We start from the raw sequence: 18,702 nt of genomic DNA, 5'->3' as shown, positions 1-18,702 counted from the left end.
CTCACGTTGTGTGACCTCAACAAATTACGATGTCACCGTATCGTGCAACCACCCCCGAGCTAACCTCGAGCAATACTCCTTACTGCCCTGAGTTGGAAGTCTGGAGACTCTGGACCCGAGAAATGAGACCTTTTCGCGAGCTGACTGTCAACAAGGACCACAGACATCAACGATGAGCTTTCTGACATACATGACCTGTGGCACGTTACACGCCTCGCATTCGCAATCAATGGTAGTGTCGAGCTTTCGTATCTCTTGATAACAATACTTTGGAGGAAGGTATTTTTTCAGTAAGCTGCTTTTGCACATTTTCGTGCTGTTCATTCTCTTTATCCCTCAGTCTTCCTCCTGCACAACTCTCCTCAGCATCCCTACAATGTCCACAGCTTCTTTGAAGGAGGTGGAGGTTCAACTGGCCAATCTACAAGCGCTGGTAGCCAAAGCTCAAGACAACAGAGCATCTGAGCTCGAGTCCCAATGCGTTCATGCTGCGAGGATTGCACAGCAGCTGCGCAATATCACCAAGCCTCCCGGTGAGATTGCTCATGAGATAACGATGATGGTTAGTGGTGCAGCAATGCTCAGTATTTGGGTCTAACTTGACTGCCAGCCTTATATTACAACGGCAACCCGGCTTGCCATTGACTTGGGCATCTTCAAGTCACTATCCGCTGCGTGCCCCAAGCATCAAACATCTCAAGACCTCGCCGATTATGCTTTGGCAAACACGGACGCCAAAGCCGTCTCGCCCGACTTCATCGCCCGTACGATGCGCCTCCTCACTCTCTACGGTCTCGCCATAGAGTCCGATTACGGCACACACGTTGCCAACAGCACCACGCACGCCTTTGCAGCACCGGATGAAGCAATGCAGAGTCTGGTCGTCCACTTCTTCGAATTCTACAACCCCGCGCTGGAGCACTCGGTGAGCTACTTTGCCGAGCAAGGATACGTCTTCCCTACTGAAGACAGTGTGGGCCCTTTTCAAAGCTTCTGGCAAGTCGATATCCCGACTTATGAATTCTGGTTAAGGCAGCCACCTGTAGTACTTGAAAGATTGAACAAGTTTATGAAGGCGGTGCATTCGGTGGCTTGGTATGAGTGGATTGATGTTGGAGAGATGTTCAAGAAGAGGATTGAGGAGGTCGGAGGCGGTCATGATAAGGAGAGGTTGCTGCTGGTTGATCTTGGTGGAGGGAAGGGGTCATGGTGCACAATTTGAGGAAGAAGCTGGACGAGGCAGCAGTGAAGGGCAGAATAGCGCTCGAAGAGAGGCCGCCAGTGATCAAGGATGCACTTGCCGCTGCGGCCGGCTTGGGGTATAGTGAGAAGACTGGAATGGCTGGAGTCGACTACGTGGCACACAACTTCCTCGAACTTCAACCGACAGAAACTCAAGGAAGTTTGTACTACTACTTGAGCTATGTGCTGCACAATTGGAACGATGAGACGTCGATTCGGTTGCTGAAGCAGGTGGCGAAGGCTGTGCGGCCGGGCTACAGTCGGCTGTTGATCAATGAGAGGGTGCTTCAACCTACGGGGAACGACCTTCAAAAATCTGGTTTGGACTTCCACATGGCCTTCTCACATGGATCGAAGGAGCGTACCCTGGCCGAGTATGGCGAGTTGGTGAAAGCTGCAGGAATGGAGGTGATCAAGTATCATAGATCACCCGACGATGGGCAGGATCTTGTGGAATGTGCTCTGTCATGAATTGGTGGACTCAATACAGCGAGATTGACCACCCCTATCAGTTTCCACTCCTTGCCATTACGTTCGCATCAAGCCACATCATCTTCCTCGATCCCTTCTCTTCTTCATCTCATCGATTCATTGCTTGACACCTGGCTTTGGCTTGTCCTTCCATCCCATCTTCAGCGGGCGAGCGGACATGGAGTTGGTAGTAAGCGCGGCAAAATTGTACGACGTCTGCATCTGAAGTGTGGGTCGCAGAGCAGTCACACCTCCAGCATGAAGACTCCCAACCGGCGTGAAGTACTTGCCGGTCGTGACACTTGGAACGAGTTAGTGTGATGTCAGCGATGAAGGTTCTTCTTGAAGACTTACCTTGAGGAGATACGCTTCAAAGTCTCCTTATCATTTGCACGTCGATATTGCTTCAATGCCGTGTGTCGCTTCTGAGCTGCTTCAAATCTCTGGCGGAGTAGAGTCTGATGTTGAGACTCGGCTTTCAATTCGCAGACGACGCATAGACATTCCACCTCTTGTGCTCTTGGACGCAATGTCTTCCCGAGAGCAATGCGAGAAGCCTCCATGTCGTCATCTTTGAAGTCGTCGGTTTTGCATTCCCGGAAGATGTCCTCACGGAGGTCTTTGATATCTTGAAGCAGCTTGTCGCAAGATGCTGCAAGGACGACATTGTCAGCCTGGATCTTGGAGAGCTGGGCCTGGACGCTTTGAATGCACTGCGGTAGTGGACAGCGCAACAGATCGGCATTGCAATGTCTGCCATTGCACTTGTTCGCCACTGGCTGCAGTTTTTGGCGTCTTCTGGCAGGCTTGATGCTGTACTCCATGCCGGTCGTAGGGTCGACAGTTGCGCCGGCGGCGACCTTGGCCCATGAGAGAGGCTGCATTTCTGTTGAGTGACTCTTGAACGGCATGCACTGGTGGAAGAAGTAGAGGCGATGAAGTTGAAGTTGACGCCATGTCAGCGTTTGTCTGGCCAACAAGAAAGGAAGGCGCGTTCGCCACGCAACCATTCGAAAGGAAGTCACACATCGGTCCATGTCTGTTCTCAAGAAACTGTACCTTGGGCTCGAGGACTATCCCCAGGGGTATCGTTATGTGACTTGTGAAGTGAGGGTACCTAGGTATCCCCGATCAAGGTTGGAGTTCGTAATCGTGCCTCACACTGCTCAAGTGTCAAGCGACGATGCAACTCCATGTGCTGATTGAGGCATCTATAGACGGAAGTACAATGTCGTTCGCCGTCCTGGTACAATGACGCCACCAGCAGGATTCACATCTCCATCGCTCTGGAGTGCAGCTTCAAAAGAGATCTCCAGCCACGTAGCTGCTCGGCCACAGTCGCCCTCATGAGGCTCAGCTTGCACTGCAGAGTGCTGGGTGCCGCAGCGGCCTGGTCTTTCTGGACGTGGTTCTTTGAATGATCATAGAGGCTGTAGGTCTGCGAACGCATGTTATACAATTGAAACGCGAGGGTCACATGTAGCTATACACAGGGCAGTCGCGCGGCACTGTGTATAGCCAGCCATGCCTGACGAGTCACATGCGTATGGGTGATGCGCTGCAATCGAGTACTGCCTCGATCGGGCTGAGCAATGAATGATCTACTCGTCCAGGTATGGAGGAGTCAGACTATTGGTCGTCAGGTAGCATCGCGCGTTTCTTGGAGACACACGATGTGGATCCGGTCACTGGATCTAAGCAAACCCAGACTCTCAACTGACGGGCCATCGATATGGTGATGTCGAGATGGAGACGAGACGAGACGGAAAGGAAGGAGTGAGGTCGCTGTCGGGCTTGGCGTTGCGAACTCCGACGACACGCCTTCAACCGGGCCGCGTACGCCGCAGAACCACCACCCCTCAACACCACAACACACGAAGGCGCGACGACGACGACGACGACTGCCGTTTGGAAGACAGCTTCAACTTCGCAAACCCCTACTCCGCACTGGCGCACCTTTCGTAGCCGCGGCGCCTCTGCGCGCTGTTCGCGGCGATGCTCTGCCAATGCCCCAAACTCACCCCCCTTCAATCGCGACTGCTGGCTTCAGTCTCCGCTCTCGCTTTGCTGGCCCTGATCTACTGGTCGCTGTCGAACCCTCACTTTGCATATGCCGCCGAACTCGCTCATGATGGGACTGGACAGCTGAGGGAAGGGGAAGATCACAACTGGCACCGGATACGCGAGGAAGGAGATGGCGATGACGTGGTGGGTTTGAGCAGAAGGGAGACCAAGGATACTCAATTTCAGGGCAACAACATTGGCACTCTATTCGACATATCAACTGGCGACTTGGACATTTGGGAATACCCCAACAGGTTCCTGATCGAAGACCCCATCGGCAAGGGCGCTGGATTTCCCAGCCAGCTCGAAGGAAAGCGTGTGGACAATACGAGACATCCTGAACTACGCAGGCGGGATGTAGAAGAGCGACAGTCTGGCACAACCATCTACATCTCTGCCAACACATGTCGACAACCTTTGTGGGTTGGGTCTGGAACGCAGGACGCATCTCCACCGCAGCTTACCCTGTATGTATCGAACAGTGCAGAGAACAAGGATCTGGGGCCGGGTGGGAGCGATCAGCAGGAATATCCATTCGACGGAGGCTTCGTCAATGCGTCCGTTCCCAATGCATCCGGTACTTGGTATGTTGCGGTGTCGGCGCCAGATATTCCCAGCAACTTCTCTGGCTTCTGGAACTACGAGATGGCTGTTTCGATTGATGGGTACTTCCACGAGGCGGAAACAGAAGACCCTTTCCTCTATCTGGTGGACACCGACTACAACTCTGCGCTCTTCGTGACCGACAACCTCACCGAAGCCAACGCATCGACGGAGGTGTACCAGAAATGGCTCAATCTGTCTGCGCCATTCGTCATGTTCGCCGTCAATCAGAATCTTACTGGTTTCATGGGGCTGGAAAACTCGTTCTGCGGATTGGAGACGTTTGTCAGAAACAACAGCCAGATTCAAGGCTCGCAAGCCGACCTTCAAGGCAACAGTACCCACGTTCAGATGGGGATGATTACCCGTGGTCTTGGTCAGAAACCAAAGGAGCAGTTCTATGTCACTGGATTAAACGACTCTAGCCAATACATGGCCTTCCTCGCTATGAATGGCAACTCCACAGCTTCTGGGGATGGTGTTGTAGGTGGAGGTGGAAAAGTGTGGGGTACTGGTGTTGACTTCCAGACCAAAAGAGACGGCAACTGTCAGCTTCTGTTCAATCTCACATTCTGCGAAGAAGTCGCGTATGCTGTCCCTGCGAATCCCCAAAACACCGACTTCTCCAACTTTGCCGACCTACAACGATTCTACGAAAACTTTACCACCACCTGGTATTCTCCATTCAATTACACCCTCGCTCAAGTACCCTGCAACACCACCTCCGACGCACAGTACTCGCTGGCAAAGAATTGCACCGACTGTGCAGCAGCATACAAGGAATGGTTGTGTGCTGTGTCCATCCCTCGCTGCGAGGACTTCTCCAACACTGCTCCGTATCTGCAGCCGAGGAACGTTGGGCAGCAATTTTACAACAATGGATCCATGCTGGATGAAATCTTCCTCAACTCCCAATACATACCGATGCCTGATGCACCCACCATTGATGGAAGTATTGCATTTCGGCAGACGTACATCTCCAGCTTTGCCACCAATCAATCGCGGAATGCAGAGATTGATTCAACGATCCAGCCGGGTCCGTACAAGGAGGTGTTGCCGTGTGAGGATCTGTGCTATAGTCTGATGCAGAGCTGTCCAGCGTCAATGCAATTCGCTTGTCCTTATCCTGGCCGTGGATTGGAAGCAAGCTATGGGAAGAGGAGCTCGACTGGGGAGGTGACTTGCAGTTATTTGGGGGCTTACTACTATCAGAATGATGCGGTACGAGTGGGTGGTGTGTTGATGAAGGCGGTTGTTGGTGCTCTGGTGGCAGCAATGTTGGTATGAGAGATGACGTATGATACGACCTGAGCATATTCGACTTTCACATGATGATGCAAGATGCGGCGTTTGCTGCTTCACCTTTCGGCGCCGCATCGGCAGTGAAGTTGAGGGCATGAAACATGGACTGTGCTACCCGAAGTGGAGTTGAATGGGTGAAGTGTGCTATTAACTGAGATGGCGGTCTGTGGTGTCTGATTCTTCCTGCCAGTCAAAGCCATCTCTCGCTCTCTTACAACACTTCCAGCAGCAACACCTTCGACAACACCTTCGTCAGCAAACACCAAACACCGCATCATCGATATGGCGACCATGGAAGATTACCTGCGTGTTAAGCTCGAGGATATGGAGAAGAGCAAGCGTGAGGTCGAGTTTGAGTTGTTCCGTCTCAAGCAGAACGAGCAGACTGGCTTGGTGGCAGAGGTGGAGGCTATGCAGGACACCATCAACGCAGCTTCAAACAAGGTGAGTATGAAGTATGCTGTGGCTGGTCGGTGCTGACAGTCGCAGATCCGCAACAAAGACGCCATCATCGCCGACGTGCAGAACCAACTACTCAATGAGAAGGAGTACTCATCAAACCTTAAGAGTACCATCGACAGTCTCAAGCAAGTCGAGGCCCACAAGAACAGCCAGGTGATGACTGTCAAGAAGGCGGCTTCCAACAAGCAGCAAGCCGCGCAGGACACGATCCAGAAGTTGCAACGTCAGCTGGATGAGAAGTCGAAGGAGGTTGTGCGTTTCAGCACGAAGTGGAAGCGTGCCAAGTTCGACTAGTATGCTGTCCGTACTCTGGTGTAAGAAGTGTGCTGACTTGTGTAGCGACACTTTGCGCAAGACGCTCGACACTGCTGGAGCCAAGCGCAAGAGTGATGACGTCGAGCAAGCACCACCAAAGAAGCAGTATCGTGGCGCCTGCGTTGAGGATTCGTCTGGTGATGAGGATGATGAGGAGCCATTGTTGCAGCAGTGGACCCGCAAGACGGCTGTTCCAATCGCTGGCATGGCGAAGATCAAGCTGGAGAAGGAGGATGAGTAGATGAAGCAAAAGGTGGTCTGGGTCTGGTGGATGTTGCGGGCAAGATTGAGAAGCTGCCGACTTGAAGCATGGGCATTGAGGGAATGATATCGACTTGAAGCATGGAATCGTTTTGGAGCATGGTCATGTGGGAATGAATCGACTTGAAGCGGCATCGCACGGCCCACCGTTTTGAGTATCGTTTACCTTTCGGTCTCGCAAAATAGACCTCCGGAAACTTCTGCTGGAGACTTTCGTGGACATTCTTAACGACGTTTATGAGAAACTGCCCGCCCTTGCTAACACCAAACATGCTCTCGTTGAAGGTGTTTGCCGGGGTTGCACTCGTTGTTGGTCTTCTCGCCTACCTAACTCGAAATGTATCCAAGAGGAAGCGCAGGCAGGGAGCTTCACTTTCGCCCGGACCAAGAGGCAAGCATCAAAATGCAGCGCTGATAGAACAGACTGACATCAATGCAGGCCTTCCGATCCTAGGCAATGCTCTCGACCTCAGAAACGACCCCTACCTCTCTCCAACATTCATGAAGTGGTATAAAGAATATGGGCCTATCGGAGAAGGATTGGTAGTCCCGAGGAGAGAACTTGGAACTCACGTGGAATAGGGGTTCGGCTCGACTGGCATTGCGGGAGAGCTATTGGCTGTAATTGGATTTCCGGTATGGCGATGAGAAGGCGAGGAGGTCTGAACTCTTGATTCATTGGAATGGCCTGGTCAATTTTCAGCTAGCTAATGCTATTTTAAGATCGTTGCGAAGAGTGGCAGACTTCAGTAGTCTTGTTGGAGAGCGGAAGCTGGAGGCGGGATTGGATCTGGAGCATGAGAAGGCATCCGCCGATAATAGTGGCCAGTCAACGACAGTCCCGTGAGAGAGGATGGCTGCTATCCCCGGCGTAAGTTCATAAGACGAGCGTACAGACAAAACCCTTTCTCGTCCTTCAAACCACTACTTCTTCTACGTGGCCATGATCTTCAGACCCCCCTCATATGACGCCCAAACATCACTTGTCGGCATGTATGTAGGGGAGCGACGAGCAAGCATCCTCCAAGACCTGACCCACCCTTTGCGATTCTTCGCTCTGCGTCCTAGAATCGTGTGGAAGGAGATGGTCTGCGGGTGGCTACGCATTTCTACCCCTTGCGATCTTCGAACCTCAATTATCATGCGCTCGTGGTTTAGCGCTCAGGAAGGCGACATTAACGTCAAACCCAGCTCGTCCTCTGTCTTGAAGCATATGAAGACTCTTCGAACACTTCGACTGCGTCCCTGTCACCTCCGTCTCGGACCATGGCTTTCGTACCTGCCTTGCAGAGCCTCCATCCTGCTTGCAAAGCCTTCTCCAAATCCTTCGAATCTGGCTTACACATTATGATGGTTATATGTCGCGCAACACGATATGCCAGATAGGGGGAAGTGGGCGACATACCTCTCAATCTCACGCAAAGATCGCTTCGTGGCGACCTGTGGTAGATCCTTTAACGTCGGAAGCAGTCTTTCGGCCACGACTTCCGCCAGCATCAGCTGACGAAGGTCGGCGCGATGCTCGAACACGGTACCAACAAGATCCGCTAGTAACTCGCCCTGCTGTGTCAGAGACCGGATGTGGGCACATGAGACAGTGCCACACTAGTTCTTATTCCACCTTGCGGAATGGCATGCTTAGTACTTCCCAGCCGTTTAACGTCCGCAAGGTCTCCATTACTCTTGCACAGCGTCAGCCTTCCTATCGTGTACAGATACCACGTCACTGTGAACGACATCACCCACTCGCGCGTCCCAAGCTATCACTCAGGAGCAGACTTCTGTGGTCTCGATCGATGCGCATCACCATGCAATGTTCTGAGGTTTCGACCGGGAGAATGATTCGGTTGTACAGCCGTATTCGTCGACGGCGGCTGGCGGCTTGGACCACTCCTCTGGGTCGTGTCCCCAATCGTATGTCGATGGAAGGCGAACCGAACTGGAAACTACCTCAGGGTTGAGTTTAAGCTGGCCCCAATCGCTGACGTGCCAAAAGCGGAGTAAGGTCTACGAATTTGCGACGAGCTGGGCGATCAGGCGCTGGACATTGGTGTTGCTGAAGATCTACGTGCGTGGCACGTTCGGTCGAAGGACATCAAGCCAGCGCTCGATGAATAAGTCGGTGAAGGCTATTCCTGGAGCCAACAGATATTCCCTTTTACAGTTGATAACCACCGCAGCTTGAGCCATACAGAAGCCGATGGTTGTGATATTCGACTGGGCGGGTAGGAACAAGAATGCCAGGCGCAGCTCCTCGTCCAACGGCAATGGCAGGCTCATGGTCGGTGATGTGTGACGACCTCGTGTACGTCGAGTCTTTGAGAAGATTCTCGCTTGAGGGGCGGAGGTGGAAGGCGTGCTTGGTACTTGGTCGCTGATCGAGGTAGCTGCGCGCCTCCAAATATAGTGATGACGGTGCCGGAGAAGAGGCAGGGTCGCTGTGTAGTCTGTGATCGCGGCTCGTGAAGGGAGCTCAGCGATTGAGTGAAGTGAGTGACATTGGAAGCAACGACTATGGAGATGTTGATATCCGAGGTCTCGACAGTGGCGACCGTGAAGTTTGGTCGATGGGTGAGCTGCCGACTGCAGATGCTGTGGTGATGTTGGCTGCTTCAAGCCCACGAGAGCTTCTATGGCCACCGCGAAAAACGTAGCTCGTCTTTGTCTTGATTTTTCAGTGTCACGGGTGTTTGTGTTGACAAAAGGAAAAAGAAACAAAGCAACCTCTCACTTGGCCTCCGAATGAGGCTAGCGCGCCAAGGCTTTCACATGATATCAACTTCACAAGACGGACATGTAGACAGCTACCTGGCCACATAATGCGCGGCACAATGTTAAACATCTCTAACGAGTAAGGTGAAAAGACAGCGCTATTTAAAGGCGATCGTCAAGTATTGTATTCAGCTCATCTCAGAAGCTCAGCATTCAGGGGCTTCTGCAAAGGACCAGCTACCTCTGTGATGCAGAAACCAACGCCACCAACACCGTCCGGCCCCGACTCTGTATGAGCTCTGCGATGCCAGCTATCGTTGTAAAAACTGCGCTCTTGACGTCTGCAGAGCGCAAGTGAGCAGCCCCAGCTACTCTAATCCCACTCCAGACTCAGCCTCCAACTCCTCCAGAGCCTCAACGTCAGACTTGTCCTCGGAATCCGAATCAGCCTCCGTTCCAGGAATCCCAACAATCGCCTCGTCCTCAGAGTCAGCATCGACATCAGACTCTTCCGCGTCGGCACGCTCCTGGTTGACAACTCTCAAGGCGCCAATGCGTGGACGAACACGACGTCGCTGGCGGCCAGAAGGACGGGAACGAACTCGGTCAGAGGACTGTAAAGGACGCGAAGAGGGGTCGCTGACGTCGTTGGCGTTGGCGTGCTGCGCTGAGTCCCGGGTCGTCTGGCCTTTGCCATAGTTGCGGGTCCAGGATTCAGCGTGGTAGATGTGCCGGCTGGTCGTAGCCATGGGGACTCGTCCCAGGATTCTCGTCATAGCAAAAGCTGCATCACTTGGCGTGGTGAGAGTGAGGACAGTGCGGCGACTACGGGATGGTGTAATCAGGATGGGTGGAACACGCTCAGCGACGTCAGTAGAGCCTATGTCCTGCATTTCACGAGTGACAGGAGAAACGAGGCCATGGCCAGCCGACATCATGGTAGGCGTCGTTGGAGCGTCCCCATGATGGCGGGTGGAGTCGTCTTCGGCTAGTTCTGGTTGTTGGGTTCGTGTGTTGGTGGACTGAAACACAAGACAGGCGCCATCATTGGGGGGGGGGGGGGGGGGGGGGGGGGGGGGGGGGGGGGGGGGGGGGGGGGGGGGGGGGGGGGGAGGGGGGGGGGGGGGGGGGGGGGGGGGGGCCCTCATGCTGGTCCAGTGAGAAGCCGAAGATGCATCAGCCTATAAACTGCGACGGTGAGTAGTGTGATCCTCTTAGGTTGGCGAGCGAGACTGATCGCGTAGATTGACGGTTGTGCTGGACTCCCCACGGAAGACAGGCGTCGCCATGTGGCTCGATCGAGGAGCGGATGACATCTCGGCGGGTGCACGGCGATCCTCTGAGGTCGTCGAGAGAGACTGCTCGCGTACGTTGACGGCCGTGCTGGGCTGGTCGAGGAAGACAGGCGCAGAGGACGGGTTGGCTTCTGCATTGACGAAGTTCTTGAAGAACTCATCGTAGTTGCGACCGGCTGGTACGTACCGAATGCGTGTGGGGGTGGTATTGGCGCTCTGACCTCGAAAGAGAGGCGTCGCCATATGGCTCGAACCAAAAGCAGACGACGTCTTCGCTTGTAAGTTCTCAGAGTGTGTGGTCGACCCCGTTTTAATAGCTGCCGGCGAAAGCTTCTTGCGTGTGTCGATGCGCTCTCGGTGAGCCGTGTTGATGGACGCTGGTGCTCTGAATCTCATACGGCGACCGTCCACGAGCCGGATGAGGAGAGGATGAAGCATCGGTGGTCGGTGGCGGGACGGGTTGGTTGCTCGTGGAGGTGTCGGTGAGGGACGGGTGGGCATTGTTTGCGACCGTGGGTTGGTAGGCACTTGGGCAAGCAAGGTGAAGTACTGGTTCACGGCCTTGGATGGAGGGTACGGTAGCGATGACGCCGCAGGCAATGTACAGACTGTCGTCTGCAAGAGTGACGAGACGGCCGTCGATCAACTGGTTTAGATTCCAGCGCGATCGATACTCAGCGCGGTTAGCATAGAAGGCGGCTTGACGCTCCTCACCGATGAGGCTAAGGTCATCGTTGCCGGCCAGAAAGAGGAGCAGCACCTCTGCATGCTCGAGGCGGTATAGTAGAATGCTACGGCGCTGGATGGTTGGACCCGCAGCCAACATGAAGACGGTGTCCTCGGCTCGCTGGATGAGTTGGGCGAGGGTCAGGGGTAATCCAAAAGGATCCACGCCGAGACGGTCGAACTGATCGAGTGCGCAGGGTATGGTTGGTGCTCTTAATGCCGACCATGGTCGCGATGTTGTATGGGCGATCAGCTGCAGTGGATTCGGATATGCCTAGAGCGAGGTCAGATTCGAGGTCTCTCCCAACGTAAAAGGCAATAAACTTACGCAAGCGAGCAGGGAGAATGTGAGATAGCAGCACAGGTCGACCCCACGAAATAATTCGTGTGAGCAGTGGTCGGTCGGTGGTGTTAGGAATCAAAGACAAGGAACAAAGAGGCGAGCGCGCTAGTCCTGGAAGGTTCGCTTAGTCCCGCCGAACGGCTGCGACGCGCATGTGAATTGGCGTTCCAAGTGAAGTCGCAGCGAGGTCGGAGCGTAGCGAAGCAGGCTACAAGCTTGCAGATATACTCTCGCTGGTGAAGACGTGTGCTTGCATATGGGAAATCTACTGAAGAATGTGAAGACGACCGCATCGAGCACGTGCTCAGCCCGGCGCGATCTGCAGTCCCCCGTTTGAAAAGCCGCTCAACTTCTACAAACTTCTTTGCTTCTTCAACATCACGGTCGGCATTCATCTTGCCATCCCAATCCATCCACGGTAAGTTTCTGACCTCCAAACTCTTGGTACCATATGCTGACACTTCATAGATCGCCAACATGGTCGGCCTCCCCGTTTCCGGCATCGAAGACGTGGACCAGTTCGATGCCCTGGGCATTGACCCTACCGATCCGCCACTTACGCGTCGTCAGCTATACTATCGTGCGGTGGTTATCCGAGCTATGATGACCCGTCGCAGGCCCTGTAATCCAGCCCCAGATTCTCGACGATATCATCCTATGGCTAGGGACACTCCGCAGTCCGACTAACGAAGTTCCTGAAGACTTCTACCGGAACCGATCCGGCCATCGCGCGACCTGGGATCCGTTAGTCGTAGATGCCCTGAACTTCTCTCCCTCCGTGGCACGTGGCTCCGTTTTCCTGCCGCGTGGTACCACTACACTCCCCAGGCTCAATACGAGCGAGATCGCGGCTCTATTCACAAGATTCAACGCAGCTGGCGACCTCTCCTTCCTTGACAACATTGTACGGCCACCAACTCACAGACAGCAAGACAAGCCGGCAGTTGCTGATGGCTTCAAGAAGACCGCGCAACGAGAACCTGTTCCCCTCGAAGATGGCGCTGTCCCTGCATTACCTGGGAAAGAAGCCACTGGTAGACAGCGAGAGCCGATCACTTGCCCGGAAGATGACTTCCAAGCAAATGTCAACGAGATGAATAAGGCAGCAATGGAGGGGACAGCAATGGAGGGGGTGGCAAAAGAGGGAACGGCAGTAGACGGACACAAACCTGAAGCCAGTAGCTCGCACGACGATGAAATGCATTCGGGGTCGGAGTCAGAGGACGATATCATCGTGGCGATGAAGGCATCATTCGCGAAGAAAGTTCAGTCGACTTCAAGCGCCACTGGCCTCCCCGTCCCAGCATCTGGCAAAAAGACTACTGGCCCTGACCGCACATCGGACAGCACCAACAGCGCTGCTCCACCGCCACCCGCTACCGCCCATGTCCATGACGTCGCGCCACCAACCATCCATGGGATGGAAAAGAAGGACAGTGACATGAACCACAAGAGCTCCAAGGCCGCAAGCGATCAGAGCTTCGCCCATCGCCCCCAGCCAAAATTCAAGAGCGCGCCAAAGACAATCCAGGGTCATGTCAAGAACAATGCTCAGGATCAAGTCCATGACGAAGTGTCTCGCCTTTCTGATGATATCAAGGCCACTCAGAAGACGGTTGGTCGCTTCGGAGGTCCTCTCGGCATTGACCTGGCATTGCTGAAGCGTCCGGACAATCGGCCGTTGCACGCGTCATCTGGCGGCCCGCCACGCGGTGGCAGAGTTCGTCGTCCAGAGGGCACCGAGTCCAGCAGCGCCGATGCGACGCTCGGCAATGCAGGTGGTGGGGGTATGTCTGTCCCCAACTTCGGGCCTTACTTGAACCAAGCCGCAGCCACGACAGGCCCTTCTCCCGCTGGCCCCAAATCCGGCACCAATCAATCAACTACGACGCCAGCTCGCAGCAACCCATTCAACCTGTCCACAGGACAGTCTATGCTTGCTCCCAACTTCGGCCTTGGCTTCAACTAGACTGGCAACTCTGCCGCTCGTCCTGGTCGCAACAGCACCGTCTTCACCGACCCAAATGCGCCCAAGAAGACGACCTATGGCAAGTTCAAGCTCAACCAACAGCCTCCTGTTTGGTCAGTCAAGGGCTTCCCATCGACGGACTTGGTCGCGATCGGACAGTCGAAGAGAAAGGAGCCTCACGAAGGTCTGTCGAAGGGGAGTCCTTCGAAGGGCAAGAAGCGGGGGAGATGATGATGATGGAGAGGAATGATGGACAGCCGATCAACACAGAGTCTGCGGCAGATGAGCGTCGTCAGGCCAAGGACAACACCGGCGGAGGCGGTGGACGACCTGCGGCAAACCGCGAAGAGTGAAGATGCTTTATGCATCCGCCACCGGGATGTCACCATGATCAGACCACGCGAGACATTGCGGCAATACCTAATAGACAGGTGGCCTCCATGAACACAATGCTTCACATACTCACAATGTCCATTGCTCAGCTGGTGCTGTGGATCTCCAGCCCTTCCTGATCTCTGCCACTTGTAGATTCATTGCTTTTCTAACTTCTATTCTCAGGTCCGCCGTCTAATTGCCATCTCCGATCTCGAACTGCAACGCATTCAGAGACATTTGAATAAGAATTCATTCCAAAACCTTTCCCAATAACATGTTGTGCTCTTAAGTTGCCTGCCAAATCAGCCCTTATGCGAATTCCTCTGCCCCCATATCTGTTGCACCAAAGAACGATGGTATGTCGTAGGATACGACCTGGTTTGCCCGTTCCGCCCTTGCATTCTCGCGACGTTGGGTAGCCAACCTTTGATGATCTTCATGGTACGATCGCGCTGTCGCAGCTTCCCCAGATCGTGGCGTCGGTGTCTGTGTCTCTTGTTCTCCAGTCCCAGTGGAGCCTGGAAGGCTCCAACGAACGTCATCGTATAGCGAGAACTTTCGCTTCTTTCTGTGCTTCGTAAGCCGACCTTTCGCGGTCTGCAGGAGCGCGTGAAGTTGTCGAATTTCTTCTTTGTGGCTCTCCTTTTCAGATTCGATGGTCTCCATAATTGATCTTTCGCACGCTGTAACCCTGCTGACCTGTCTGTAAATGGAGCCGACAGCCTCTACTACATTTCTCCCTTCCTCAACAAGCTGTCTCTGAATCGCTGCATGTTCAAGGTCAGGCGCTTGTGCCTCGGCTTCCGGCCTTCGTTCTGAACCTGGACTTGACATGAGAGAGAAGCGAAGTCGCCAGCGTAATGGATCGTGAGCTCGCGGGGTCTTCGTAAAGGGTGGTCGGGTCAGATTCAGGCCATGTGAGGCCGGGAATAGTGAGAGAGTTGCGGTAGACGTGAAGGCAGATGTGAGGACGGTTCTAATTGCTGAAGTGAAGGTTGAAGTGAGGCCGGGTCCGAATGATGAAGTGAAAGTAGACGGCCAGCTTGAGACGTTGAAATACGGCGTGATTTGAGGGCGATCAAGGGCGAACAGGGGCGATCGAGACGCGCGATTGAGGCTGTTGAGGGGGCAAGAAGTCGACAGTTCAGGAGACGGGAAAGATTGGGAAGGTACAACCCAGAATACGCACTTCCCTAGCGTGCCTTCCCTACCCTGCACATTGCGCACGCATGCAGCTTGCCCGATTGCGGTCGTCCTTGCAAACACTTCCAAACACAACATACCTCTCACGCCGTCGTCCTTACAAACAGTCCCAAACACAACATACTTCTCACGCCGTCGACCTCAAGATGCCGCCTGAGAAAGAAAACTGGTTCGTGAAGAACTACGGCACTGCGTTCAATTTCTTGGAGGAATTGTCAGACTACGGCCACTGGGACAAGACCATCATCGACCGTACACAGCGGTTGAAGGCTCTCAAGCAACGGACTCGGGTCAATGTCGAGCAGACGAAGAAGACCATCGACCAGCACAGCATATGGCTATTCGAAGCGAAAAGGCAGGGCCGGGTGGAGGATGTCCTAAGGATTGCAGATGACGTGCAGAAGTGGCTCAAAGATTTCAAATGGGATGTAGACAAGGCATGCATTCAGGGACTGGAACAAAAATTGAAGACGGCCAACGAGGATCTCGTCCAACAAAGGACTGAAGCCAAGAACGAACTAGAGACGTTCAAGCAGACGGCTGGCAGGCGGGTTGGAGGACTGGAACAGAAAGCTCAAGAAGAAGCCAAGAGCAAAACTCAGGAAATCGAGGAGCTTAAACGCAAGAGCGACATTGATGGACGACCTGGGTATTGTGGTTGCTGGTCCAGGGCCGTTGCCAATGGCACGGTCAATTGACGAGGCCGAAGAACACATGGCCACAATGGCTGAGCGCCAGGGTGAGCTTCGTAGGAGGTACAACATCACTGTTGAAGATGATGAGGAGAGTAACTAGGTTTTATGGCTGTCAGCAGTACATAGCTCGAGATATCCTTGACAATGCAACGATTGCTAGCTAAATCTCAAGCCGAGACCACTCTGCGGTTCTTGATGCTGCGCGGAAGTTCCAGTCAAAAAGCTAGACTTGACACAGGGATAGGAAGTAGAGGACGAGGTGTCATTCACTTTTCTTCTGCAGGCTTCCATTTACGGCCGAGCATGAAAGACTTACATTCACCAACTCAGAGACGATGAGAGTATCTGAAATTCTCTTACTAGACTATGAAGAGACCTGCTGCCGACGACAGGAGGGTTACTTTGGCGCAAGGCCGTGAATTTCAAAGTGCCGAGAACGCCAGGCTGACCATCCGCTGATTCCGCTCCGTCATCTTGCAAAGTTCGCATCGCTCAAATGTGCCATATCTGTCTCGGTGCCGTCAGGGCGACACACTGTTCGTCTGCGATTGTATACAAATTGAAAGGTCGAGCGAGGGGTGTTTGGTTTGGAAGTGAAGTCGACCGCCAAGACTCCTCGAGACGAGTCCTATCTCGCAAACCTCATCTCGACAACATGCTCGAGCAGCTCTACGATATGGGGGGTTTGAGAACACACGGTAAAGAGAGACAGCTAAGATGACATTCGAATGCGGTAGGTAGTGAGCTATTCGCCGACGGGTGGAGAATGGGAGGTCTGCCAGACCCGGCTCTCGCAATCGGCAGTGTTTCTCATTCGATGGCCCCTGGCCTTAGACCTTCGACCTTCGGCATGGATTTCGTGATGCGGCTCAGAACCTCGTCCAAATCCTTCTCCTCTGGTAGTGGCTTCAATGCCTCGATCAGCTGGGCTTGGACCTCAGCCAGTTCGTCTTCCAACTCCTTTTCCCTCCTCGCCTCATACTCTGCGTCTCTCAACTCGTCGTCCAGTTGCTTGATCCTTGTTTCGAACTCCGATCGGTAATACTCTCTATTCGCCTGGATATCAACGGCCTCCTCCACTCGTATGCGAATCTCCTCCCATTCATCGGTATTGACATCAAGAGCCGAGCTGTTATTGAGCCCTGGTGGCCTTATGTTGAATCCGCCTCCTCCACTGACCATACTCTGTCCCAATTTGGCGAAGAAAATCTCCGACAACTCGGCTAGGAATGCACTTGGGATCAAGTATACCGGCAGAATATACAAGGTGTATTTGTGGTCGGTCTCCAGGATCGAGATGGATTCGAAAAGGCCCATAAGCCAATTGGAGCTGGTGCCTTTGGCATGCTGACCCATCCTCTTGTCCATGAATGTAGAGAAGCCAAAGTACGGCAGCGCTCGTTTTAGAGGCAGCTTCTGCTCGTCGAAACTGAGTGGCCGGAATCTCGTCCTCAGATTCTCGACAAAAACGGTGAGTTGCTGCGAGCGGCTCTTGCTGGGAAGGACGCCAGTTGTGGTCAGGTATTTCCGGTAGCCCCCACGAGACTCGGCCATGTCAGGTCCGTTGCCACCCCTTGCGTTATCGACCTTGTTGGCGTACTTGTCATTCTCGGCATACTCAACCAGTGCCTGCTCCGCCCACTCCAACAGCTCCTCTGCGCTCGGTGGTGTGAAGGTGTCCTTGGCAACGAGAAAAACCGCATAGATTCCCGGGGTCGTCTCGTATTCTTCGCAAACGCCTTCCAATGCCTTCCATGCCTCGTCAAGGTCGGTGTCGTTGTGAAGTCTGGCCATAAGGTCACCATGAATGAGAGCGTCCAGGATTGGCCTTGGAGTCGTGAGCACGATGCAGTAGATGAGCCTCGCGACGATGGCACGACTGACGTTGCGGAAAGTGCCCAGGCGGATCTCCTCGTCGACGAAATGGTCGATAAAGGCCTTGACTCCACCCTTCCAAGCGTCTACGAACTGCAGGCGTGTGCGTTCAATGTCAAAGGTGGCTGGTCTGGTGTCGTCCTCTTCGCGTGTGACATCAATACCGTCCTCGCCTTGGGAGTCGGGAATAGTGCCCTCTTCCTCACGTAGCCACTCAGAGATGGTCCTCTGGCTCTCGCCTACCATCTGCGAGGCGAGTGCAAGGCCATCAACATAGTCTTCAGGAATCCCTAGTTGATCGATAGTGGAATCCATGGCCAGTGGTCGCACTGACGGTCGGCTTGGTTGGTGGCTTTGGTCGACGTGATGGTGACCGGGTGCTCCTGGTTTCAAGGTCGATGCGCTAACATACGTAAAGCAGTTGTGTGGGGGGGTTGATCGTGTAAAGGATGTGGATTTCGTCGCGGCGACCGGTGGTCGGTGGGTGTGTTTGGCTTGAACGGAGAGGGAAGGAGCGACTGTCGACTTTTGCCGCGAGGAAGGAGCGATTGGCTAGGAGAAGTGCGGTCGACGACTCTGCCAAGTGTTAGATATTCGGCGACAGCTCTTGAGGTGCCCGCACACGATTTCATTGAACCAAACTGTCATATAAATCAGGACTGGGATCATGCTGTTCGATTACGACACCTTCCCCAACAAGCCTCCCTCATTCCTGCAAGTCGTCTTTGAGGACGATCAGAACTGGAGCCAACAGAAGGTCGACTGCCTTGAACTCTTGCAACAGGCCGA

General features: G+C 53.9%; 10 protein-coding genes across 10 annotated transcripts; 5 read left to right on the top strand and 5 right to left on the bottom strand.

The window, feature by feature from the left end:
- Window positions 1–376: 376 nt before the first annotated feature.
- Window positions 377–1,713, top strand: M409DRAFT_28526 (uncharacterized protein; the record flags this gene model as incomplete). Its single annotated transcript, XM_033809079.1, has 3 exons — window positions 377–562; window positions 611–1,190; window positions 1,247–1,713. The coding sequence occupies 3 exons, from the start codon at window positions 377–379 to the stop codon at window positions 1,711–1,713; spliced, it is 1,233 nt and encodes a 410-aa protein (XP_033662086.1).
- A 117-nt stretch (window positions 1,714–1,830) lies between these two features.
- M409DRAFT_28525 (uncharacterized protein) lies at window positions 1,831–2,597 on the bottom strand (the record flags this gene model as incomplete). Its single annotated transcript, XM_033809078.1, has 2 exons — window positions 1,831–2,014; window positions 2,068–2,597. 2 exons carry the CDS (start codon window positions 2,595–2,597, stop codon window positions 1,831–1,833), a joined length of 714 nt encoding a protein of 237 aa, XP_033662085.1.
- Window positions 2,598–3,708: 1,111 nt separating this feature from the next.
- Window positions 3,709–5,667, top strand: M409DRAFT_28524 (uncharacterized protein; the record flags this gene model as incomplete). Its single annotated transcript, XM_033809077.1, has 1 exon — window positions 3,709–5,667. One exon carries the CDS (start codon window positions 3,709–3,711, stop codon window positions 5,665–5,667), a length of 1,959 nt encoding a protein of 652 aa, XP_033662084.1.
- Window positions 5,668–5,973: 306 nt separating this feature from the next.
- On the top strand, window positions 5,974–6,700 carry M409DRAFT_28523 (uncharacterized protein; the record flags this gene model as incomplete). Its single annotated transcript, XM_033809076.1, has 3 exons — window positions 5,974–6,126; window positions 6,172–6,437; window positions 6,484–6,700. 3 exons carry the CDS (start codon window positions 5,974–5,976, stop codon window positions 6,698–6,700), a joined length of 636 nt encoding a protein of 211 aa, XP_033662083.1.
- Window positions 6,701–9,800: 3,100 nt separating this feature from the next.
- On the bottom strand, window positions 9,801–10,367 carry M409DRAFT_28522 (uncharacterized protein; the record flags this gene model as incomplete). Its single annotated transcript, XM_033809075.1, has 1 exon — window positions 9,801–10,367. The coding sequence occupies one exon, from the start codon at window positions 10,365–10,367 to the stop codon at window positions 9,801–9,803; it is 567 nt and encodes a 188-aa protein (XP_033662082.1).
- A 279-nt stretch (window positions 10,368–10,646) lies between these two features.
- On the bottom strand, window positions 10,647–10,970 carry M409DRAFT_28521 (uncharacterized protein; the record flags this gene model as incomplete). The annotated part of the gene is made up of 1 exon (XM_033809074.1): window positions 10,647–10,970. The coding sequence occupies one exon, from the start codon at window positions 10,968–10,970 to the stop codon at window positions 10,647–10,649; it is 324 nt and encodes a 107-aa protein (XP_033662081.1).
- A 67-nt stretch (window positions 10,971–11,037) lies between these two features.
- On the bottom strand, window positions 11,038–12,191 carry M409DRAFT_28520 (uncharacterized protein; the record flags this gene model as incomplete). Its single annotated transcript, XM_033809073.1, has 2 exons — window positions 11,038–11,727; window positions 12,153–12,191. 2 exons carry the CDS (start codon window positions 12,189–12,191, stop codon window positions 11,038–11,040), a joined length of 729 nt encoding a protein of 242 aa, XP_033662080.1.
- An 82-nt stretch (window positions 12,192–12,273) lies between these two features.
- Window positions 12,274–14,118, top strand: M409DRAFT_59441 (uncharacterized protein; the record flags this gene model as incomplete). The annotated part of the gene is made up of 3 exons (XM_033814193.1): window positions 12,274–12,361; window positions 12,414–13,583; window positions 13,766–14,118. 3 exons carry the CDS (start codon window positions 12,274–12,276, stop codon window positions 14,116–14,118), a joined length of 1,611 nt encoding a protein of 536 aa, XP_033662079.1.
- A 1,371-nt stretch (window positions 14,119–15,489) lies between these two features.
- Window positions 15,490–16,041, top strand: M409DRAFT_28518 (uncharacterized protein; the record flags this gene model as incomplete). Its single annotated transcript, XM_033809072.1, has 1 exon — window positions 15,490–16,041. The coding sequence occupies one exon, from the start codon at window positions 15,490–15,492 to the stop codon at window positions 16,039–16,041; it is 552 nt and encodes a 183-aa protein (XP_033662078.1).
- An 807-nt stretch (window positions 16,042–16,848) lies between these two features.
- On the bottom strand, window positions 16,849–18,228 carry M409DRAFT_59439 (uncharacterized protein; the record flags this gene model as incomplete). The annotated part of the gene is made up of 1 exon (XM_033814192.1): window positions 16,849–18,228. The coding sequence occupies one exon, from the start codon at window positions 18,226–18,228 to the stop codon at window positions 16,849–16,851; it is 1,380 nt and encodes a 459-aa protein (XP_033662077.1).
- Between the last annotated feature and the right edge of the window lie 474 nt (window positions 18,229–18,702).

The sequence above is a fragment of the Zasmidium cellare genome (assembly GCF_010093935.1).
Source record: "Zasmidium cellare ATCC 36951 unplaced genomic scaffold M409scaffold_43, whole genome shotgun sequence".
Taxonomy (NCBI): Eukaryota; Fungi; Ascomycota; class Dothideomycetes; order Mycosphaerellales; family Mycosphaerellaceae; genus Zasmidium; species Zasmidium cellare.
Note: the sequence above shows the minus strand (reverse complement) of the source record. Positions and strands in the feature narration are given on the sequence as shown.